Raw genomic sequence first — 25699 nt, forward strand, 5'->3', positions numbered from 1 at the left:
AGGGCACCATTATTGGTGTTAGTGACATATTTCCAGGCTGAAGAGTCAGAAGAGCCAAAATGCAATACTGGTGGCCATGGTGTCCCCCAGGAGAGCTGCCCAAGCCAAGCCCTTCCTGCAGCTTTTGCTAGTCCTGCTCTCCCAGCCCTGTTCTAATGTACAGCAGATGGTTTTCAGCTGCCACTTGGCTGTGGGGCAGTCACACAGCTTGATTTACCCCTTAGAGAGCTGGTACCTCCCCTTTTTACCTTCATGTCAACCTAGACACTTGCTCCTAGGGAGCCTGGTAAGGAGTTCCTTCTAGCAGTTATTGAGCCATGCCCAATAATTCATTTGAGCATAACCCATCCCCCTGGACCCAGGGCTGCAGGCTGCTGCTATGATGTGGTCTCCTTGCTGCAAAGGGCAAATGCCCCTTTTTAAGGAGAGGCTAAGGATTTGAATGTGTGTTGCAGGTGTCTGCCTGTTTTGCTGGTTGAATTGTCTGCCAAAATTATTATGAAGTGCTTGGATTTTCTGGTGGAGGCTAAAAGGTCTGAACAAATAAATATATTACAAAACCGATATACACACAAAAAGGGAACAAGCACTTTCTTCCCAATGGGGAGCTGGAAGAGAGTCAAATTACCAGTTCCTGGAGTCAGTATGGTGCTGGAGTGACTAATACACTGCCCCAAAATCCAATTGTCTTGCACAATTATAAGGAGTATCTTGCCTCATATAGACTGCAGAAGAACCTTCCCTCAATTTTCAGCTGTTTAAGATAACACAGCTGACAAAGCAGGACCTAACACAAGAAACATTATCTCAGATATCAGGAGAGAAATTATGGCTCATGAGAGCTGTGTGCAGCTTCAGTTTCCCTTGCCTGTGTTTGTGTGAGAGCAAAAGGTGGTTTGAGAAGTTCAAAATGCCCTGTGAAAACACACAGCTGTTCCCTTCATTTAGAAATGAAAGACAGCTCAAAAAAGCCAGCTGTAATTCTAGCAGTCGTGGTTCTGCCTCTCTCAATGAGTTACAGCTGGCCAGGCACTCAAATTCCCTGTGAAATGCTGCTCTGAACTCAAAGCCACGGGGCAGCACGGCATGAAGGCATTGCCATAGTAACCATGCTTTGTGGCTAGAAAAACTGATGGACTGTTTTCAGAGGAGATGACATAGAAATGTGGCATTCTCTGACTTAGATAAAAATAATACACTCTTGATGAATCAAATTGCAGGAGATGCATGAAGCTTTTTTTTTGTTGCTGTTTGGAAGTTCCTGGGTATGATTCAGTCCATAGTTCGTTAGAATGGGTTTGCATTTGTAATCACTAGAATTAACAGTACATTGTAAATATCTACCTTGACATAGTTTTAGCTACTCTTCAGAGTGATCTCCACATTGATTCATTCTTCACCATTCATATTTTTCTGGTGTAAGATTTCCATGGCTTGAAGCCACAGAAATATGAGTAGTATACACCACAAATTGATCAAAGGAAGTACTATTAAAACATCTAATTGGATCTGACTTGATTTCATTTTTCTGAACTTATGCCTTGAAAGAATGTGTAAAGCTCTCATGCTGGCTTGGAAGAAGGTCATACCTGTATTGCTGGGCATGGAACAGCTCATCTGTCTATCAGGTGGTCCTTCAAATTTTATATGTGGAAAGAATACAGATTGATATTTAACATATTGCCATCTATACAGATTGATATTTAACATATTGCCATCTAATCTTTAGGACAATTTCATATTTACTTTCAAACACATCTGATCACTACCAGCAATGTGTCTGCAATTAGAAACTTTCAATCTTTTCTGATTTCACCAAGAGAAACCAAATAGAGTGATAGTTCTCAATTTGCAATGCACTTAGCTTGCTTTGAGCTTCTCATTGTATTAGACTGATGGTCACCAGTCATTAAATAGGCCACGGAATATTATCATAGAATTATTCCTGCAATTTAACCCTAACTTCTGGCAGAACTACATGGTTGTTGTTTTTAAATTAAAAAATCCCCAACATTTAAACTGGACTGTCTGCTAGAGAATTTGATGCCATTCAAGTTGATTTTTTGGTCCCAACTCTGTTTTAAATGAGTAACAAGATTTCTGAAGATTCTGCAAGATCAGCATCTTCAGCAGAAAGGCTGGGGGAGCAGAAAGGCTGGGGGTTAATGACTTATTCTTATTTGAAAGTCTGCCAGAAAATATGCATGAAAATTAGCAGCTAGCATGGTCAATCAATATTTCCTGAAATGTATTTCCATAGTATGACTTATACAGTACTGAACATAGCAGATTTCTTAGTGGAATCAAAGATATTTGGAAAAGAGATTTGAATGGAGAGCAAAGGTAAATAAACCTTTGCTGTTTTTCTAGAGATCATAGATTTTATTCTTTGCACAGAGACAACTTTACGGTAATGGCTTCAGAAAAGAGAAAAGTTTTTGTTGAAATTCTCTAAGGAAACATGCCAAAAATGCACAATGAGAATGTTCAGACATGGTTTCTGTGCCAGTAATTTGCTGGCTTGTGTTAGGAAGATATGCTTTGTAAGACAAAAGATCAGATGAGCTGTCACAAAGTGATAATAAAGGACAAGGACTGCTGTTTTCCTAAACTTTAAGAATTGTAGTAACCAAGGTAGAAATAATAAAGCAAGTCCTAACTTGAAAATAACCAGCAATCTGATATTGTAAATCAAAGGCAATCTAGCTAAAATGTTTCATTTTTACTAGCTTTGCAAAAATTACATTCCTCATGCCTGAAAAATGACACTGAGTTATGGGGTATTTGGAGAGAACACAGAGGTGTGTTCAGTGTGATTTGCTGGATTTGAAAAGACTCCCAAAACTAGAATTTGAAATACCATTTAAACCTGTCTGGAGACAACAAATGTAAAGAAGTTAAAAAGCTCGAAGCATCTACTATCACACCATCAAAATATGTATTAAGTGTTTTCATTTAATTGTGAGTATATGACTGCCTTCAGACATCATTTAAATATTTAAATACAGAAATATTTCCCTAGCATTTTGTTGTTTTGAGTGTTTGGTTGATTTTGGATTTTTTTTAAGAGTGGCAATGTTTTAAGAGTGGGATGGAGGATTCCTCAGCTGTGTTTAGAGAACAGAAAGGTTTTCAGGCTGGCTATATCTGACTGATCACTGATTGTCAAAATACCAGCACATAGGGTATGACAAGGAAATCAAATTTCAGTAGAGTTTTCCTCCAAATCAAGACTTTAGCATGAGATTATGAAAACATAAATAAACACATATGAAATCTCCTTGTGTTTTTGAAGATTTACTTTCCTTCTGGTTTTCAGTTTGTCCTCACCACTCTGGGAAGCCATTGTGATGTTGACTGCTTGGTTTTCTCCATCAGAAGCCCAGGCAGTTCACTTGGCTGCAGCCTTAAACAGATGGAGATGTAAACAGATGAGTTGTAACCAAGGGGTTTGGAGGCACTCAGCCTGTTGGGTGCATGGGCAAATCAGACCCACGACATCCTCTTTTTCTTTCTATTTCTGTTCACTGCCACTTGCCCTTTATCTTTTTCCCCAGCAACCCCCAATACACACCAAAACAGAAACAGCAAACCCTTCCCACTGCACACAGGGTGCAGCCAGGTTTAAAGACATATTGGCGTTGTATTTACTCATCATTTTACTCAAATCTTTCCACACTCCCCAGGCTCATATTGCTGTACAAGGGTGGCCAGTGGGAGAAGTGTCACTATTTTGGGTTTGGTTTTTTTTTTTTTTATTCTGTACAAAACATTGGGAAGCTGCTTAATTGAGGAGCTTCTTTTTACTCACTGGCTTTTTTTTTTTTTTTAATTTCATTTCAGCTCTATGATGGGCCTGATGCACAATCCAGCCTGATAGGCACTTTCTGTGGACAGTCTCTTCCACTGGCAGGGAGCACTACAGGGACCAGCCTTCATGTGGAGTTTTACTCTGATGGACTGAATGTGAGAAGTGGGTTCCAGATGCTATGGCATGTTGATGGTAAGTGAGCCAGGCTTCCTCTGGGAAGGTTTCCTTCCCTGAATGTGTAAAGGAGTTCCAGCTTATGCCACGCTATGCCATCTAAATAGAAATAACCCATTGCAGCTCTAAATCCATTGCATTTCCTCATAATTGTACACATCCTTTCCCAGTGGATGTTTCTGCACATGCACACCATCACAGATCAGCTGATTGGAGACTGAGAGCTGTTAGTTGAAATGTGCTTCCATTTCCAGGAGTAGGCACAGGGATGAGGGGCGTGTCCAGAATTTCTGTAATGAACAGGAGATAGATGCTGTCATGGGAAACTGTGAGTGACTTGAGCTTTTTAATGGGAACATTCAGCCCTCAGTTTTCCCCATTCTATAGACTTCTGTTTTCTGTGCAGGCTTCTCTCTAGTTCAATTGGGTGGTACTTGTTTCCTGTGGTAGTGTCCACTTCCAGCTGACCCCGCCCCATTTTTCTGCATGAAATAACATTGGCCAGGACGTGCATTGGGTGTCTGTTCTTTTGTTCTTGCATGTCATGAAAACTGTCACAGGCAGGCCTTATTAAACAGGCAAGAATGCAAGCCAACTATAAACAAATCTGTTAATGATTTTAAAACAGCAAACTATGTTTGCAGTTTCTTCATAAGTGAGGTTACAAATGTAGTATTTTTTGCTCTGCTTATTTAACAGCAGTTGTGTGCTGTAACAAGGTTAAATCGTGTGCCATTGTACATCCCACCAAAGGGATTCCAACCTTGAAAATAATTGAGTTGCCCCAGTTGCCCTGTCTGTCTCATCAGTCAGCAGCATTCAGGTTTGACTGCATTTGAAGCAGATGAAGAGGGCAGCAGAGGCCCCGCTGCAGGTTGCTGAGGCTGCTGAACACGGTTTGGATGGAAGCTCCTTGCCCTAGCACAGACTGCTGGAGCTTGAAGGCTCCCAAAGGGCTCTGCCAGCTCCCCAGAGGTGCCTTGCATTCAGCAGGGGAATGAGGGAGCGTTTCTGGGTAGGGGAGGGACACAGGCTGGGAGTGGGATGTGTAGCAGGAGCCAGCAGGGGAAGGGCCCCAGCACAAAGGTACCTTCTTGTGCTTCGGGGTGATGTCATCCTGGAGCTGCACAAAAGAAGAAAAAGCAGAGGCTTTTATGCACAGCCAGATGACATCAGTTCCATACAGTAGCCATGGTGCTGGGTTAACTTGCTTTTCTAAAGCTCTCAAAGCTTCCCAGAATCTGCCTGCATGGTAAACACTCTGGTGCTTTCTCTCCTTTCCCAGCCCTCTGCCGTCCTTTGCTGCACTGCCATTCATTTCTCTGTCAGGCAGCTCTGCCCTTCTGTTCATTCCCGTACACTGAGCTCCACCCTGATGCTGCACAGGGCTCAGGCTGCTAATGTGGGGCTGTGTCTAAGCCCAGACCAGGACCTGTGGGGTCAGATAGGCCTGGCTCTCAGGGAATGTCATTGCTGGCTCAGAACGTCACAGCTGTGACTTCTGACAGCTTGCAATGTGAGTGCAAGTTCCTCCAGAGCTGACCACAGTTGTTATCTTTTTGTTCATTCCAAAAATCTCCCTTCCATTTCTCTGTTGGTGTCATGCACAAATACAGCTATTCCTCTTACTCTTGGTGGCTACATTGCCTGGTTGCCCTAGAGTAAATAAATTAGATATGTCCCTGTGGCTGGGGTACTATATTTACCTCTCCCTTCTGAAAATCTTTCAAGTTCATAAAAAAAATTCACTGGAAAAAGTCTCCTTGTCTAGGGGAACTGATCAGGAGATGCAGCCTTTCAGTGGGTATTTCAGAGTGAAGCATTTGGGTCCCTTCTTCCCTGAGTGCAAATTCCTAGGGCAATCTACATCCAGATCCGGTAACATCTCACCTGACAAGAAAATAACAGAGCTACATATATTGCTGAGAGAAGGGCTTTTATTTCTGCTCAAGTGACAAATGTGTGCTCTGGAGTTCAAGCTGCTGTGAGCTATTTCTCAGGCTGTCCATGTGCTCCTTAACTGGCAGTTGTGAAGCCTCTATGAGATATATATCAAGGACATTCACATGTTTTGATGGTAAAGAGAGCAGCACTTCTGTTTTCCATGTGCCTGATAGATTTTGACACTCTTCCCAGAAGCTTTTTTGCAGTTGTGAGGTGGTCAAAAAAAGACAAAAGCTTACCTCATTGATAGCTGATCTGAATAGCCCCTCCTGCCATAGATGAAGCAAAACTGTTTTGATTTAAAATATTTGTGTCTGATCTTTCCAGCTGCTGAGGAAACCTGCTTTAAAAAGTGGCTTCTTTGAAAACCTAAAGGCTTTTACAAGGACAGAATTTGTAACTGTTCTTAAGAGAATGCTTTTATGTATGCTTAAAAGTATCCTATGTAATTTTAACTTGAAAAAAAAAATTGAAATAGAAAGAATAGAAATAGAAAAAATAGAAATAGAAATAATAGAAATAGAAAACAACTGGAACTAGAAAGAAACAGAATAGACAGTTCTAGCGCAGAGAAGTAAATTTAAAAATTACTTTGGTTGTGAAATAACATTGTTCTTCTAAGGGAGTTTCATTGATGAGGATGGATTTTAAAATGATTTGGCTAAATCACTAATGTTTTATTCTGCAGTCAAGGCCTCAAAAGGATTATTTGCCAGTGGAAAGCTTGAATCTGCAAGGTGCTTATTCTACTTTCACTCTGTTTTAGGAAGTTTAATATTGGCAAATATATATGGGACATATATTGGCCCTTTGAGAAAGAATAAACTTGTGGTAACAGTCTGGATATTGCAAAGATGGAATGCCAATCAAATTGCTTTCCCTAAAAAAAAGTCAGGAGGCCAAGAGGGCAAAGGTCTCTGAGTGCAAAATTACACCAGTGCCAACTGTCATATCTGAGGAGACACATATTTCCTGCACACATCACTTACCTTATTAAGCAATGTGCATGTAGGGCCTCACTGCTTTATATTTACATCTGCATTGCATTGCAAGCTCTCTCATTTGGCTGCTTCATGGTCAATAGACCTTTTCAATTTCATTGTCTCTTCCCAGCATTTCTCAGTCCAAATTTGCACCAATTTCTGTTTCACATTGTCAGATATATGTGTCAGGTCAAATGCTAAAGTTTGTTGGTTCTTCAGAGAAGCCCTTCAGAAACAGAGGCTAGATGAAGATGCAGAAGCCATTCACTGGAGACATTTTTCAGGCATCCATTAGGATTGCTGAAGAGAATATCACCCTTCAGGTCAGCAAGGGAGCTGAGGTCCAGATTTTCTAAGCCTGAATCATAGCTCTGTTGTTTATTTCTTGTGTAAGCTTTGGCAAATTGCCATTTTTTCAGTTTCCAAAAATGGCTATTCCTTTTCAGTGTCTTTCTGTCACATTAAGTCTAAGGATGAACAAGGTCTGATATTAACAAATCAGAAAGCAAAGAAAAACCTGAAACAGATCTCCCTTCAATTTTTACTCTCTTGCATAAACCCTTATCATGTAAATTATTCTACTTCATCCATTGGATAATACTCTGTAACCAAACCTACGCAAGAGAGCAAAAGTTTTCAGAATCAAATCCAAATTATACTTCACACATTATTATTTTAGTACAGGCACATGTTTATAGTACATGCTCCTTGCAGTTAGGGTGAGCTTATGTTTACTGAAATGATTCACCCTGAGCACCACAACTGGAAAACTCTGTTCCTTTCATTTCCCTAACTTTGGTTTATGCAGGAGCAGTGCAAGCTCTCTTTAACCTTTATGGATGGGATTTTTCTAGCATGTGGCTAAAAACATACCCCTGAATAAATCTGAAAACCTAGCAAATAATAAAGTTTTCCACAGATTACAACATTTCTGTTCAGCTATAATTTTTTTTGAGAATAGGGATTCTTCTTTGGCTAATGAACACCATCTGCTAACCAGACAGGCAGTAATATGGAAAGATCTGTAAATCATTGCTTGCACAATCTTCAATGAATACGTAAATTTTAGTCAGAGGAAAGCAAAACCACCAAATATATGTTTCCTAAGCTTTCTGTTTGTTGTCTGATTTCCTAGCAACTAACACCAGAGTAGGTAGTAGTTGTCAGTATTTTCAGGGGAATTCCAGGACCTTTACACTACTAAAAGAGTACCTCCCCTTTCTTATTTTTTTTCTCTGTTTAACTGCAGGGCTGAAATGTTCAAAATTACTGCAAGGAGGTTGGCACAAACTGGTCATATGCTGTATGCAGTTCAGCTGCAAGCAACTTTTCCACAGTGCAGCTGTCTGCATGTCACAGCACAGAGCAAGACTGTGCATTTCTGTGCTGAGAACAACTTTTAAAGATGTTTCACTAGGAACAAAATGGCTTGGTATTAATCACTATTATTTCAGTGAAAGATAAAGTAATGCTGCTATTTTTTTTTATTCCTAAAGATCAACATTTTTTACTCTGTTGCTATAAACAGCAAAAATTCCATTTCTTTTTCAATAGAATCAAAATTTTATTTGATGTTTGCAGACAAATACAAACATTGGGAGAAGGTTTGTACACATGTACCTTTGTAATCAAAGTTTCATAAGCATTTCAAAAAGTTCATTATTTGAGTTTTCTCATTTTGGCATTGTAGAGCAATCCTGCAAGTGAGCAAGTGAGTTTAAATTGGGAACACATGTTTTAATCTCTTAAGTATTTATGTAAATATTTTTTAAAAATCAACTAGCATCTATATTTTTGGCAAAATGCAACAGAATTGACTCTCACCTCATCCTTATAAAGAACAGAAACATCATGCACAGACTTCCTGGCAGTTGGCCAGAGAGTTCAGAGATAGTTCTTTTACTCTGATGTGGAGGTTTCTTGTGGCATATGCTGGTCAGTCAAAAAAATTCAGGTGTGAAGTTCATATTTGCAAAGATCAGTGAGCTCTTTTTTCTGCTATTAGTCAGTGAATGCTTAGGCATAAACTCAAGTAATTCAGATCTTTTTTGCAAAAAGCTTATAAGAAATTAGTCTCAGAGACCTAAACTTTACCTTCATTTTGCTAAAGCACTTAAAAGGAATCACTCCATTAAAAAAAAAAAAGAAAAAGAAAAAAAAAAAAGCCTTTTCTGGGAACATTTTTAATTAGAAGAAAAGAAATGAGACATTAAAAGCAGTTTGACCGTTTTACTCATGTGCTTCCAGAGAATGTTGATTGAGCTCAGAGGAAATAAAATATAAACCTCTCTGGAGAGGGAGTGTGAGTAATCTGAATGCTACCTACAAGGGTTGCATGGAAGAAAGGTCTGTGCCTCAAAGACCTGCACACAGGCTTTCCTCTCCTCTGAGCCATTTCAGGTTTAAATAAAAAACGTCTTTTGTGGCTATCGGGAAACCCTGAGTAGGAGAAGCTGAGTCATAAATGCCTGTTAGGTTTTAAAATGTTCCCAGCTTTCTTTGAGCTGAGATAAATAGCAATTGTCTATTTCAGCAGGCAGTTTTGCCTGCTGAAACTCCCCTGACCCTGTTCCCACCCCCTCAGGAGCCGAGACATTAAGTCTGGTTGTTGAGAAATCTTTGTTTCCCAAGCTGGAAAGCAGCTTTTTCCTCCTGAGCAAAGCTCTGTCCTTTGGCTGTGTAATTCCAGCTGCTGAGGGGAAAGAAAGGCTGCAAATTCCACTGAGAGGCTTCCCCAACGATGACACCTTTTTTTTTTCAAGTTGAAAACCTCAGTAACCTGGTTTCTTTAGAGGAAAACCAGGCCATCTTCTAAAGGCACTGGGAGGAAAAAGGGATGGTGCTTTACACTGAAGCCTTCTTCCTCTCCATCTCACTGAATGAAACATGCATGGATATCAAAGTTTCAGGGGATTTAACTTTTACCTGTGCTGACAGCCTCAGGGGAGGAAGTGCACTGCCTTTTTCTCCATAGAGATCAAAGGCAATATTGGTTTAAAATACACTTAAAATCTTGTTCAGTTCCTAAACTGAGATGCCCAGTAGCTTGGCAGTGTAGCTTTGTGACTGCAGGGCAAGCCACCTCTGGCTGCTCCATGTGCAGCAAGGTGGGCAAAAGGGAGAAGAGCTAAGCCTGTGCCAATTCCCCTGTGAGACAACTATGGAAAGGTTCATCTGGATCAGTGGGAATTCTTTTGTTTAAAAGGTGCTTTGCTGGTGGATACTGTGTGATGGACTGAGAGAGATCAGTGTTACATAGCTGGCATGTCCTCACAACTGTATTTAGATATCTCCTTTTTTAGCTTAAAATAGATTCTTATAGCTTTGCTCCCTTTCAGACCTGCTGCTCTTTCCCCTCATAGATTTGTGTCTTGCAGTCCTAGAAGTGCTATAGCCAACTATGAGGAAGTCAAAGTCAGGTTTTCTGTGTGAAGCTGAAAAACTCAATGGTAGAAATGATGGTAAATGCTTCTGAGACTTAGCAGCCACAAGTTTGGCATGAAAGACATTGAGGAAAATATTTGTACTTAGTTGAAGATCTTGATCTACAGCTTCCTGAAATATGGTGCAAAGCAGAGCAATGGCCAGACACCTTATTCAAATTGCAAATTATTCCTAGATTTAATAGAGATTGAAGGAGTTTTACACATCTGTGTATATGTTAGGCAGATCAAAGGAGTGTTTTATTTGGTTTATGTTATGAAATACCTCCTATAAATAAAGGCTCTGATAGAGATGCTATTTATCACTTCTGACATACCACAGTATTTGCCTCTGGGAATATAGAGCTCATGGTTTGTGAGATGGTTTTCTTAAGTATTTTGGGGCTTTTCAATGTGACAGACCCTTTCCTCTGGAGATGAAGCCAAAGAAATTGATGGAGTGTGGGTATTACAAAGCTCAAGTGAACCTATAAATTTTGTGTAAGCAAAATATCAGTGCCTAAATGAAACACTTGGGGGGCTTGTAATGTAAAGAGCAAAAGAAAATTGCTGCTGGAAAGCAGAATGGCACACACAAAAGATGAAACACAGAATCCTTTTTCTTTCTGCATGTGACAGGTACATAGCCACCCTACTGGCTTTTCTAAAGGTAAGGTTTCACTATGAATGTAGCTGATCTAAATCTGCCCTGATACTGGGAGTGCTGCTGTGCCTTCCTGCCCTATTTATGCCTGAACTTGTGGACTGAGGCAGGAATAGCATCTTCCCAGGAATTCATTAAAGAGAGGCTAGTGCTGCACTTAGCACATCTCCATAAAGCAATGATAAAACTGGTCTCAGATGTTCAGCTGCTTTGTCCTGGTAAACCAGGGCCTGCATTTCATCTGAAAAAAGACTGGCTTCTTTTTTCAGTCTAGCTCACAGTATGTAAGAACTTAGTCACCCCAGGGTCTGGGGAGTGGTGTTAGGACAATGCTTTCTTATCTGAAAAAAAACAAACCATAACCTTTCAAACACAGCTTGTTTTACAATTGCACTGTTACAATTGAATAAAGAAAAGAACATTAAACACACCAAGTGTCAGAAAGTTGGTTTATCCACTGTGATCTGGCAGCTTGTAATCATGCTCAGTAGGCTGAGGCAAATTGTATTGTCTTTAATTTCATGATTTTTAAAGCAGTGGGAAATGGCATTTTTACAATAGAAAGACCTCCCTATGATAACTTAGCTTGTGCATTATTTGAAGTCAGTAAGAGCTGAGAATGGATCTGATTTAGCTTTTTTGAACTGATAAAGTTAGAAGCCAATAAAAAAAATTCACTTTTTTTTCTCTATCTCAGCAGTCAGAGGAGATGCTGAGGTTTGGTACCAAATGCACCAAAACAGGAGGTGAAGTACTTCCTGCACAGGCAGTGCAAACTGCTCCAGCCTGCCATTCTCTTCCTGGGTTCCCTGTGGCAGAGCAGACCTTCCAGCCAGAGTACACATTTGTCAATGAAATGGACAGGCCACTGCCTGTCCTTATCAGAGCTGTCAGAGAGTTTTTCCAGACCTCCTCACCAGGCTGCTTTGCTTTGTTGTTAGGTTGTGGAGAAGAGCTCTCTGGCCCTTCTGGTTCATTTCACAGCCCTGGCTACCCCAACAGATACCCAAGCAATAGGGAATGCATCTGGTACATCCACACAGCCCCTGGCACCAGCATTCATCTCACCATCCAGGAATTTGACATTGAGTACCACCCAAACTGCAGCTATGATGTTTTGGAGGTAAGAGCATTTACTCCTCTAAAATGCACAAGTTATATTCATTTCTGTCTGGAACAGATAATCCCAAGAACTGCAGATGCAGAACAATTCTACCACAATTTCCTGTTTCTGCTGAGGCTACAGGTATGTTCAACAGGTATTGTCACAGAAGCCCTAATGTTCTTATTATATTTTGCTTTTATACCTTTGGTGACTGTATACCTTAACTATGATGTTATGCACCGTATGCTTCCTAACAAAAGACAAAACTCCTTTGAAAAACTTAGTCTTAAAAACTCCACCTTTTATAAAGAACTAAGTGTAGGGTATGTGCTGTATAAAGAATATTTCCTGATGCAAAGGAAGATGATGGATCACTGCGAGGGATAACTCAGGTGAGATCTTGTGTAGGGCCCTCCAAGGATGTGGAGAGATTTATAACCCTGAGTGATGAAATTTAGGAAGAATCTTTGCACACAACAACAACAACAAAGAGGCAATATCCTAGTCACCTTAGGGTGGTGGAAAAAGGAGAAAAGGAGCCCCTCTAAGGATGTTCTGGCCTCCTTGAAGAGACCCATAAGACTGGATGATCCTGTTATAGATGACATCTTTTCACTCATGTTGGTAAGCAACCAAGTGATCAATCTCAGCTAACAGAGTTGAATAGGCTTCCAGTACAGGAAGAAGGGACAGGAAATAATTTCAAGAAGCACTTTAGAGTTATAGACTTTCCAAACTGCTCTCACTAGAGACATTTGAGATCACCAATGGAGGTACACTTGTTGTGACTTTTTGTCAGTGTTGATACATGGGTGACTTTTCAATGTTTTTGAAATGAATGCAAAAGACTGATTAAGAGAACTTGTACCACTCTGCTGCAGCCTTTCTTCTCCTCTTCTGGGTGATGTGGTACAGCGTACAGTCAGACAACTGTCTGTCCAGCACCCACACTTATGCTCTGCTTCCCATTCCCACATTCTGACTTCTGCAGGATCCGGGTGTAAGGAAGCTGTTCCATGAATTCTCCATCAGTAGCATTGGCAAATACACCTGTGTGTCACATTGCTGACACCAGCGACTTTGAGTAGGTGACCTGTAAAAAAAAACTGGCTGCTTTGGCTGTTGATGAAGCCTGTTGTTTTGCATCTTCATTGTTCTTTGTGCCCAGAATTACCAGACTGAAGGTTATCTGCCTATAAACTTCTATTATGCCTCTGTTGCCTGGAGGAATCCATTAAACAGCCTCCAAATCTAAATTTGCTGTGGATGACCATTTCTTGAATAGTCCAAGGACAATACCTCCATCTGCAGATGGTTGCTCAGGAGCTGTCATGATCCAGTAAGAGTACAGATGGCTGGCAACCATTTGGTTGGGAGCTTTTGACTGGGAAGGTAGCTGGGCTAAAACCAATTGAGTGACTTGCCAGACACCAATTGCCTAAAGACATAATTTAACAGGACCCTGCAGTTTGCTGCTCTGTGTTCCTGAGCAAGGTATTCACCTTAGATTTCAGGTTTCCTTTTTTTTTGCCTTTTGCAGCTGAGTTGCTATGTTTTGCTTCATTCCAACTATACTGATTCATCTGCACAGATGCTCACCTTGCTGCTTGAACTCCCCTGCCTTCCTGCCCTCAGAATTGGCATGCTTTGAGTTACTTTTCTCCTGATCTTGGTTTATCCAGTTCCCAACACCTGGCTCTGATCTGCTGGCAGATAATCTAACATAAATCAACTTACAGGGGAAAATTGGTTCATGTCTTAGTGCATGATCAAAGGTCTTGTGTGGCAGCATAGAGCTTCCCCTGCCAAGCTGCAGACAAGCAGTGGAGCTTCATTTACCTTGCCACATACATATTTTCTTGCTTTATAAAATTAATTCATTCCATGATTGACATAGTCTGAACAGAACAAGTGATGATTCAGATTTAGTAGGGGGGAAAAAAGAACATGGCTAGCCAATTTCAGAAGCTGCTTTATCTTGCCACCCTCTTTCCTGTAATTTCTATGTATGTCCAAGCAGAAAACCCCACTTACATTTAAGTTTGTAGAGTGTTAAAAAAAAGGCCACTGGTGTGCTTTTGATACTGTGTGTTTCAGTGATCACTAAGGTTCAAAGGATCTTTAACTCTCATATTATCTTCCCAAAAGTATCCTAAGTATCTTTGGGGTTTGAAGTCTAATTTTTCTCATGGTTATTCTCCTGATTTCACATCTTCCTTATCTCTGAGTAGTAAGTTCTACTGCTTCCTGCTTTCTTTGACACCAAACAATTTTCCAGTTGTAGGAAAATAGGAAGTCAAAGTCAGTACTAAAGTAGGTCTGCACTCTGCTGTCCCTCCATGTCCCATTCAGTCTGGTACCCGAAATAAGATGTAATGAATATTTCCCAGCAGTTACAAAACTTGCTCTCCTGGATGCATTTATCTTTTGCTTAGGAACACCCTCATCCCTTTGACCTGGCAGTGAATTTAGGAAAATTTTAAGAGATATTTCTCATTGCAACATCTTTGTTGCTAAGTTCATTTTTATACCAAAGTTTCTTGAATATTTCACCCTTGCACATTTGTCTGAAGCATACTTGTTCTTGTAAGAGGCAGCATCTCCCTTCCCTTTCCTTTGCCTCTTAAACAAGCTGTCATTTCCATGTCAGTATCCCAGGACTGCCATATGTTTCACCAAAACTGTGCAATAATAGTTACATTAATTTTTTTAATGTGAAATCCTCAGGTTATCCCCATGGCTCAAGTGTTTGATGCATTCTCCTTTAATCTTTCTCCCTGTTTCTTTTATGGCACTGTTGCAGTCTGTCTTTTTTTCTTCCACATGAAATTCTGTTCCTTTTATAAACATCCAGAAAGCAAATTTAAATTGTTCATAAAGATATTTTCTAGAAATGTTTTATGGAAATAGGAGACATTATTTTGGACACAATGAAATAATTCAAATAGTTTTTAAATGGCTTCTATTGAAATTACATTCATAGAGGAAAACTACCATGCCTGCTTTGAATAAATTATGACACATAAATGATGACATCTTCTCCTTTAGCATGGACCAGATTTTTACAAACTATAAATATATTCTGCCTCAGCAAGATGTAGCCCTGAGCAGAAAAGGAAGGAAGACTGTCAATCTATTTCACTTCCAAGTCAGATGCTCTGGTCTTCTCATTAAAATAGAAAAAACCATCAGGTATTACCACAATTCTTATTTCTCTGCCAAAGCCAGGCTCTCTCTTTGCTGAAAGTTATATCTGGGCAGGGATCAGTGTTATTCCCAGAAAATGTGTCATGAGGGTGACCAACTGCATAAAACCAGCTTTCTGTTCCTCATAACTCTGGAATGCTGACTGTTAACATTAAATGGAGCTAACGGGGCAGAAGCAAATGATAAGAACAGATTAAAACCATGGGCTTTATTTCAGTGTCCTGCAGCCCTGCTATGAGATCCAATACCACCTTATCTTGGGATCAGATACTCTGGTCAGACTAGATGTTTATTTATATTTTTTTCAGCTCAGATATCCTATCTTTATGAACCACACCCTTGAATTCATTCTTTCCATCCATTCTCTTTTCCCTCTTTTTTTCATGTGGTAACTATTGGTTTTTCTCTTTGTAGCCAAATATAATATTTTATTGTTTTTTTGTCATGGAAACACTCAAACTTGTTTTTATTCCAGCCTTTATGAAAGCATCTGATTAATTGAACTGGCCTAAAGGGGAAAAGAAAATATACTCATAACTATAAGGAGTATGCCTCTGACTGCTTTTTATTTTGAAACTGTGCAGAAGGTGTTGCTGAACAGTTAACAATGTAAAGGAGACCCACAAACTTCAGATTTCCATCCATATTTCTCCCCCCTCCTTAATTCTTTCCCAATAGGTCGGTTTGAAGTGTTCAGCTTGGGCCAAGATAATGTCTGAGGAGATGCTGCAGAAATCAGCAGGGTTTATGTCAGAGCTGGGTTTGGTTCCCTTGCCCTGGGGCTGTCTGCACCAGGGATGATATGAGAGGTCCATATCATCTATATCTATATCCATATCTAATATGAGACTTATTAGATGTATATTAGAAACTCCTGCTGTTTCCTCTGCCACATAGCTTCCCTAGGCTGGTTTAGATGATTAAGAGCATGTGTTCCTGCCAGATCTCATGCTGTGGCTCTGACTCAGGGAATGTACCACAAACACATTTTAAAATTCATATTTGAACAGACTTCTGACAAATGCAGCAGTCACTGGGCCTCACAGGCAGCCAAGCAGTAGGATTTTTCTGAAGACACTGAGCTTCCAGCAGACAAACAGGCTTGTTCCCCAGACCCTGACAGCTTCATTACAGATTCTGAATCTGAGCTGTGATTTCATCCATACTGACTCCTTTTGAATGCCTTGAGACGATCGATTGGACAGAGGAGCCATTATCCATTCAAGTCATGCAGCCTCCCTGCAGAATGCAAAAAAGTGCTATCTCAGTCAAAATAAAAATGTTTAAGCTATTAAGCCTGTGTTATCAGCCACCACAGCAAAATACTGTCTTTTGAACATCTAACTGACTATGATGTTTATAGAAAAATTCATTCCTTATTTCTTCCGGGGATGCAAGCCTCAATTCCTGAGGTCTCTGATTAACCTGGAGTCACTGATTTTTTGGTTTTTTTCCAGCTAAAACCAAATTATTTCTCTTATATCTCTAACATCAGAGCAGTGTCAGGCCCTCTGAGTAGTTAGTGAGCAGACAATTAATCAAATTATGTAACAATGCAGTACCCTTAGCCCTGAATGTGGGGGGACTAGCTCAGCTCTTTGTTAGACTTGCTCAGATATTTAGCTTGGGCAGAACCCAAACTGCTTCTGGGGTTTAAAGGTGTCTGATAGAGTTTATTAAAATATTGAATTTCCCCTCATTTTGAAGTGATCATAGGAAAAAAAGACACATATAAAGCTGTTTCTAACTTTGCTCTTGCTTTCTGAGAAAGATGCATAGACTGTTTCTTTTAACATTTTTATGTTTACCAAACTATTAATTTTTGGAGTGGACTTGAGGTGCTACTGTTGGAAAATTCTGATGGGATTTGTTGCCTTATATTCCTATTCTCTGCTTTTGGGTGTTTTTGTTTGTTTTTGTTTTGTTGTTGTTTTGTGGTTGTTGGGGTTTTTCTGTTGTTAGAACTTGATGTTATCTAGGTTAATTTTGGGATTTATACATAATAATAAGCATACCTATAGAGTTAGAATCTTTCTGTTAATTGTTTGGTTGCTGAAAGACAGCAGCACATTATTTGGTGTACCTCTTTTATAGTTTTCACATCCAAGGTCACTGCCAAGCTGACTTTTGCAGCTGCAGCCCTGCCAGGCACATGCAGTGGAGGTGGCAGACTGTCAGTATCGGGTGCCATTTCATTAGCATGCAGGAAGCCAAGAAAATCCAATAATTGAGGGCTCTAGGCACCAAAATCATGGTGCCTAGAGCCATGTGTGTTTTCTTCAGCTTTGAGAGGGAAGACTAGGGAAAGTGAGCCAGTTTCACCAGTTACAAATGGGTTCAAACTAAAATCCTATATCCTTTCTGGAAAACAAACAGGGTTAACAAGGCTTCACACTGCCACATAATTCACTGCACTTGGTTGAAAAATGCATTGTAAGTACATCATACTGCTGTGATGCTTAAGGGAGTGGTGGTTCTCTGGTTTATGACTGCCTGAGGCACACTCTGCTGAGTAGGAAACAATTACTCTTCAAAGCCAAAACCCGTCTTTTGTGGCAAATATGTATTCTATATATCCTTATTTCCAAAGGACATTATTAACATTATGCAGCATAGGACATTATGTAGCTTACTTGACCCAAATCCAGTTTTTTTAGGATATTTATGCTGCCCTTGAAGTAAATAAAGTTGCAAAGCTTTTTGTTTTAGCAGAAAGAATTATGAAATCTGTCCCCAGTTTAAAAATCATCTTTAACTATGCCTCTAGATATCAGTGGTGAAAATCACCAGAACAGGTTCCTGCAAAAAGAAGCCAGTTTTTTTGCACAAGGATGCAAAATAAAAAAAAATCTGGGTTTATATGTCCAGAGAAACAAGGTGCTAATTCTGGAGGGAAAGGGAAAAAGAATCTGGCCAAGTCCCCATACAGAAAATTCTATTTAATGCAAGGCTGTTCTCAAACCATCTAGAATTCTAAACTTGGTTTCTACAGGTGGTTCAGGTACCAACAAAGTCTGCAGAGAAAGAGACTCTATTAGCTGCTTTACATTTTTAAAATGTTGAATCATTTTCAACACTTATAGATGGTTTGGTTTTTTTTCCTCCTAAAAACTAAACAGTTCTCATGTACTCTGTGTGACAGATACTCTCTTGGGAAAACTTTGACAATATTTCTTCCACTTCTAGGTCTTTGGTGGCCCAGATTTCCTCTCTCCTAGGCTAGCCCAGCTGTGTGTTTCAAGATCAGCCCAGAACCCACTGCGAATCTCCACCACTGGCAATTCAGCCGTTGTCCGTTTCGAGACAGACGCAGCAGTGACGGGGAAAGGCTTTAATGCCTCCTGGCAAGAAATTCCAGGTGGTGAGTATACTGATTAATACCAGGAGAAATTAATGCCAGGAAGCCTGAGAATTGAGGATCAGCCATGCAAGCATTCAAAGTAGTCAAACAGCAGAGGACTGAAAGGTGAAAGAGAATTTGGGTGATACGGAATTTGGTAACACTAAGAGATGCTGGAAAACACACAGAGTTAAAAATTGTCTAATTATCTGAAATCTAGGCCTTTTAATGTATTTTGTTTCAGTTTCTTCTCTACATAATTAATGAAGACATTTCTGCAATGAGCAAAGGATTTTGCATGCTACCACTTCTTCCCACCCACTTACCCATACAGAGTCTTTTATTCACTGAATGGTGCTTTTGGTTTCAAATGGTAAACTGAAAAATAGCTGAGAACACTAGCTCGAAGAACTCAGTAGACTGGACCCCAAAAATATTTGGAGTGATTAGTAAATACTTGATCTCTACAATGTTTATCCATCTCCCAATGTAATTTTTTGTTCATAGCCTTACTGGTAATCACTAAAAGAGAGATTCTTAAAGACTCAACCATGTCTCTACATGGGAGTTCTAATAAAAATGCCAATTATCAGAAAATAATTGCAATGAAAAGTGATGAGAGGCAAATTTTAATTCTTGCAGTTTTGCTTGATTAAGCACACTGATTCATTAGTTTGTCAAGGTTTATACTTCTCCTCTCTCAGAAGTTTTATGAGAAAGGCACAAGATTTTTTTCTTAATAAAAGAAGTCTACCATAGTCCTTTGAATTAATCCCCTTTTGAGATCTGGCGGCTTATTTTTTCTACTTAGGCCCCCTGAAGCTTTCTTATCCCTTTACAATGTCTTGCCTGCTGTACTCCAACCCCCTCTAGCCTCTAAAATACCCACTCACCAGAATAAAATAACAGTAGAGTTGTTTTATCCTTGTATTTCTTTTCCCCTCCTCCATTTCTTTTTAAGATGTAAAACTCTGTTCGTGTTAGTTCTGTTGAAATCCCTGGTACTTCCCACACAGAATTCATCATTCTGGGCTATTTAGATATTAATGAGCACCAGAGCTGTGCTGACCAGAAGTACCTGAGGGTGGAGTCCTCAGGAAGCCCTCAACTTCATGGGTAGAGAAGTAAAAATGTGAGGTTTGCAATTGCTGCACTGCTCATGAGCAATGAGGAGCTCCAGCTCGCTCAGTAAAGAAGTAATTTTCTCACCCTAAGCTCAGCTAGGCCTAGTTATTACTTTCTCAGTATGCCAGGTCTCTGACATTCATATGAACAGTATTTTGGATTGCTTTTACAGTATCTAGGATGGAGGAATACCAGCACTAATGCTTCAGCCAGTTTGGGGCTACATTACTCTGAGCAGTGTTGTCACATATTCGGTTATAATGATAATGTTATACTTTCCAATTATAATGATAATGTTATACTTTAAAAGGAATTTCCATTGATTTTTGTTGCACACTTCAACTGTTGTAGCACTCATCTTAAAAAAGCTTAATGTAGGAAATATAAAAAAGGAGGTGTTCATAGTTTAAAAATAGAGCTGGATTCTCACTAAGTATGAAAGAAAAGAGCTTGTGATTAAAACTGATTGTGTCTTTTTCAGGCTGTGGTGGTATTTTCCAAGCTAACAGTGGGGAAATCCATTCTCCAAACTATCCTCAACCTTATAATAACAACACTGATTGCTCCTGGGTTATCCAAGTTGACCAGAGCCACAGAGTCCTATTGAATTTCACGGATTTTGACATTGAAAATCACCACTCATGTAACTATGACAATGTTGAAGTAAGTAACAAAAGAAATTTCAAAGGTTTCCTTGATTAGTCTGGTGAAATGCTTGAAAAATAACCTCATACACAGATAACTGTTATGATGACACCCTTTCCCATTTATAGTGCAGTTTGCCACAGCTTGCTCCAAGCCATAGGATGAACTGCTGACATATATAGCAGATTGCCCACACTGCTACAAACTCAGGAGAGAGGGAGTCTGCATCCAGAGGGAATTGCTGCTGGCTGATTTTCTTTATGTATGCACTGTTTATTCAGGTGCTCTGCAGCTGTCTGTTTAATTGCTTCATTAGACCCTCTGCTCTCTTTAAAGCTTCACATTGCTGCTGGTTTGGGAACTTTTGTTGTCACAGAAACTCAAATTGCTGCTCAATCAGTGCACAACAACGAAAAACTCTCCAAGTCTCCTCTTGGCCTTTTGGGAGCAGGGACATGAAATCCTGGCCCTCGATGTCAGATTGCACTTCACTCAGTACAAAGGCATGTGTGATCAGTACTAGTCAGATAAAGCAGAGTGACTGTAGCCCAAAATCCAGCTTTCCTCTCCTTGATAAACTGTCATTCACAAAGAACTCAATTTGGCAGGAGCTGAGACTCTTTTGAAAACAGCATCAGTTTTAACAACATTGCCTCGTAGAGCTTTTTTGTACTGAACTAGAAAAAAAGGAAATGTGTCCCCATTTTGCTGAGCAGAACTGAAGATTTCATTTGCCCACAAAGCGTCTTTGTACAATGACTGTTCCTTTTTTTTTTCCTCCTGGTTATGAAGCATAAGGAAATATGGCTATGTCTTTTTATTTAAATTATAAACTACATCAGGAAACCTTTGAAAAGGAGCTTTCAAATCTTCTCTGCTATGACACAGGAGTGGAAAGTCAAAGTGCCTGACAGAAACACAGGCTATCTAAGATGGTTGTATTTGTATTAATGCAAACAAGCCATTCACAAATTAAGGGCTAAATTCTGAAAAGGCCTGATATACCTGTTTCTCTTCTAGACCTGATGCCAATGGATGCTTGCACAAATCTTTACACTTTGTGGAGTACTCAGTTCTACGAGCTCCTTGCAGCTACAAGCACAAGTCCCCCATTACATGTACAGGCTGGATAGGACTGTTTTGAATCATTGAACTGTTTTGAATCATTGAACTGTTTTGAATCATTGACTGTTTTGAATCACTGAGTTTTGAATCATTGAAAAGAGTCATTCCCTCAGTGGCCAGAGGAGATGGCTGTGCCAGAGCTCTTTGTGTGAACAGAGTCTGCAGACCGTGTGCAGTGACACCCCTTGTCTTCCAAAGCTATAGCAGTATCTGTGATTTGCTTCTGCTTTTTGGTTTTTTGGTGGTGCTGAAGAAGGGAGTTGCCCATTATCCCCAACTGTCCAAACACAACTGGAGAGTCAAATTTGATGCAGACTTCAATCACTGCCCACAAAGTAGAGTGTGGTTTGAAAATGGATGAGGGGGAATGCTGGTTTGAAGCCAAGAGAAAATAAAGGGATCTGAGGCCTTGGTGTATGAGGTAGAGTTTTTTAGTGCTCATGTAAGGGAACCAGCAGGGCAAAAAAGAAGTAAATGAGTTTTCTTTCACTCCTGGTGTGCCAATAATAGGAGAATCACTTGTTACGAACACCTGGATGTGATTTGTGTTCACCTTGTTTTGAGACCTGCTATATGCCTCACATGTGGGAGAGCAGAGTGAGGGGACAGAGAGTGCCTGGAAAATATAAGTAGATGTCTGACTGTGAATGGTTTAGGAATTGCATTCCAAAAGCTGTGGAAATGGAAAATACAGGCAGCTAAGGAAGCAGGTGGGTTGTTTTTCTCTCCCTAATATAGGAACAACTACCATGTACGAGTAGCACAGAGGTTCCACCCTTTTCTGTTTCTTGAATTTTTACTTATCTGTAGGGATTTTAGTTCCTCTGTGAGTTCTCTTGGGCTTCCCTCCACCCTCGAGTGCACCAATGGTCTTTTCCTTCACCCTCCCCCCTCTAGATCCACTCATTTTCCCCTGCATTATGACTCAAGTCGGTTTTTTTTTCCAAATATTTCTCCCATAAATTCCTTTCTATGGGGAACACGTGAAAACATTTTCTCCTCTAAGGTTTTCCATTGCACGTGTGTTATGTCAGCAAAGTGGGAGGAGGGAAAATACTTGTGTCTGCTGCTTCTTGGCTATGCTGCAACTCCATAAAGCCTGGTGCATTTTTCTGTTCAGCTCAGTGATTTCAGATGTGAACCTGAGCACAGATCTAGGTTCAGCCAAATGTATTCTGAGCCTGTAATGGTAAATCATGGGATAACTGCCCAGAGCTCCCTCTAGAGCCAATGGAGGGAATGCAGAGAGCACATATTTCATTTGTTTAGTTTTCTAAATTTAGTTGAGTCCTTTGCTGCATTTTAGTTTTCTTTCTTCTTTGTTCTGAGAACGGATGATCATGTCTTCATTGTTAAATGAGGATGTATAGCCTTTCTCTAAGCTCAAGTCTAACTCAGTTATATTATGCAGAAAGCATAAGATCTTTGAGAAGAGTTTTTTGTTGTCATTGTCACCATACTTGAGTAAATTTTCAATTCCTCCCTGTGTACCCACCCCTGTGTTCTTCTCTCGGGAGAGCGTGACTCACAAAAATTTGTTTATTTGAAGGCAAATGGACAGAGAGAAATTGTGAATGTACCAATTGCTGCAGTTTTGGACTGTGTTTAACCAATAATGTATCTGATGCTATGCCAGGAGCTCAGGTCAGCAAGAGTTTCAAGAATTTGGAGAGTGGGGGGGAACATGGCTCAGAAGGCAGTGCTTGTAGCACAAGGTCCTGAAAAGGGGAGTGAGGATTAGCTTATTCTGTCCAGTGAGTTTGATTAAGTAAATGTTGGTTTTGGTTTTTTTTTTTTCTTTCCTGTTGCAGTATAACAAGTAAAACACAGGAATATAGAAATGTGAGCTTCTGGGAGATAGAGAGGAGGTATTACTTCATTTATTCCAGGTGCTAGTGAAGAGGATCTTTCAAGAGAGAACAGTTAGAAATATGTGGAGCTTTTTGGGCTCAGAAGACAAAAATTGACATCTTTTTGTCATGTGTTTGTGCAAAGTTCAGGACACATTTGAAGAAGGCAATGAGTCACCCAGTTATGTTCACTGTGGAAAGGGAATTGCTGCTATGCACAATGCAACTGAAAACTTGGCTTTTAATTGAGCAGATGCATTTGTTTTCCTAGGCCTGCAGCCACAAAAATGCATTTCTCAAATGTTTTTACAATAACTTTAAGAAACTGCAGAGGCTCAACTCTTTCCTGAGCTAGTGTGTGAATATTGTGGTTTCTGATCTAACTGCAAGCCTGAAATCCTCCTGATTGTATCCTTAGCTGGGCAGAGGCATGCAGATCAAAGCCAGCATTTTACCAGGAGCAGTCAGGCCCTCTCTCTATGCCCTGTCAATGCAATGCTTCTTCTCAGACAAATCCTCTCACTACTGTCTAGGAAAAGACACTGCCTTAATTCCTAAGGGTTATTTTTTCCCCCCACATTCCATGGTTTGTGGTTTTTAACTCCAGGCTGTCTGATTTATATACAGAATGTATGTGCGGAGGAAGAATAAACACTGCACACTGTGTATTAGAGGGTGATTGTGGCAGGCTGCCAAGAGAGAAGAAAAGGTTGAATGGATGGATGTTTTTGGGTGTCTTTACCAGGTACTCATTTTAACAGGCATTGCAGACTTAATGCTCCATCACCAGATCCCACACAGCTAGCTAGTGTTCACAGAATCATAGGCAAATGTTTAATTCATGAGTACAGCATTGACTATGTAGGGTATGTCAGGGGATTAAGGAGGAGTTTTGTCCCTTGTTTCTTAGCTCTGAGGTTTATTTGAGACAGGTCATCTTTCTCTCAGCTGCTGGTTTTTTGAGTTTTTTCACTAGTGTGTTCAAAAGCCCTTGAATACTGGAGGCAGAAACATTGCATTGTGTTACACAGTCTAGTTAAAAATTTCTAATTCATTGGTGCTGCCTTGCACAGACTTGCTAGGATGTGAGGCATTTTGAAGTAAAGGAAGATATTCTCAATAAAAAGTACATGTCTTCTAATCTGATGGCATTTGTATAGCTTTTATACAGCTTTTAGCCTCCTGACTCCATTTTTGGGTGCTCCTATGCATATTTTAATCCATATTTTTCTCCATGATATTAATTGATGTGCCTATGGCAGGGCAGGATGTTAATGCTGCAACAGGAACTGAAATCAACTGCTGTTGCAGCCCAAAGGCTCCTCCTCTGTGATCATGCAACTGTGCTGGGAGCTCCAGTGCTCCTTACTGCTGCAGGGAGGCACTTCTGAGACTGTCCCAGGGCTCCCAACACAGCAGCAACAAATCACTTCTGCTGAAGTGCTAGGAATGATTAATGGGGGACTGAGACCGTGGCCATTCTTCTCTCTCTGTACTTTCTCCTGTCAAAATTTTGATGTTGCTTAAATTATAAACTCATTGGTTTTAACTTCTCTGTCCTTCTCTTCCTGATTTTGAAACAGGAAGGAAACAAAATTATCAGCTGTAGGGGGGGGAAAAGAGAAGGAAGCCTTTTGTGGTAAAATGAAAAGTGATGAAAAGTGAAGTTTTGTAAACCTATCTACTTACTTTCTTCCTCTTTTTTTTTTTTTTTTTTTTTTTTTTTTTTTTTTTTTTTTTTTACTTTTCTTTACCCTCTGCTTAAATAGCACTTGATGTATATGTGTGTAATTTGGCACTCTGAAGCTTTTATAAAACATAAATATAGGACTCTGATCCTTGATGCTGGATCTAAAAGCCTTAATCCTAGTGACCTTTTATCCAGAGTCATAGCTCCCACTGATGCACCAGTTGCATGTTAGGGCCAGTTTAGAAATCTTTCCTGAGACAAGATGTAGGGTTTAACTGAATGAAAGCTACACAGGAGCTCGTGTTAGCCATTAACAGAAAGCAGCTAATATATGGGGACATCTGGATTGTTAAATGAGTGTTGCTTCAATACCCAATACACATGAAAGAAGATGTTTACTTGGAGAATTTTGTTTACATTTAGTTACAAGGGTCCCAGTAGCTTCTACCTGAAATATATGCATTTTTTTGGAAATTGCCACTTAAGATAGGCAATGTACAGCTTGTTTGCACTGCCCATAGCAGGACTACATAATGATCAAAATTTATGAAACATAAGAGAGGGAATGAAATTAAAGTCTTCTCAGTACTCCCATTGAAACCAAATACTTTATT

General features: G+C 40.0%; 1 protein-coding gene across 1 annotated transcript in view; it reads left to right on the plus strand.

The window, feature by feature from the left end:
* CUBN (cubilin) overlaps positions 1-25699 on the plus strand; it is a 144382-nt gene that overhangs the window by 53179 nt on the left and 65504 nt on the right. Inside the window, exons 28-31 of the mRNA XM_071429898.1 lie at positions 3844-4003; positions 11940-12121; positions 18497-18671; positions 20257-20438. Coding sequence (XP_071285999.1) covers positions 3844-4003; positions 11940-12121; positions 18497-18671; positions 20257-20438 — 699 coding nt within the window. The remainder of the gene's footprint in view (positions 1-3843; positions 4004-11939; positions 12122-18496; positions 18672-20256; positions 20439-25699) is intronic.

Source organism: Agelaius tricolor, unplaced genomic scaffold (genome assembly GCF_023055355.1).
Source record: "Agelaius tricolor isolate 1412-34295 unplaced genomic scaffold, bAgeTri1.0.p SCAF_6, whole genome shotgun sequence".
NCBI classification, from domain to species: domain Eukaryota; kingdom Metazoa; phylum Chordata; class Aves; order Passeriformes; family Icteridae; genus Agelaius; species Agelaius tricolor.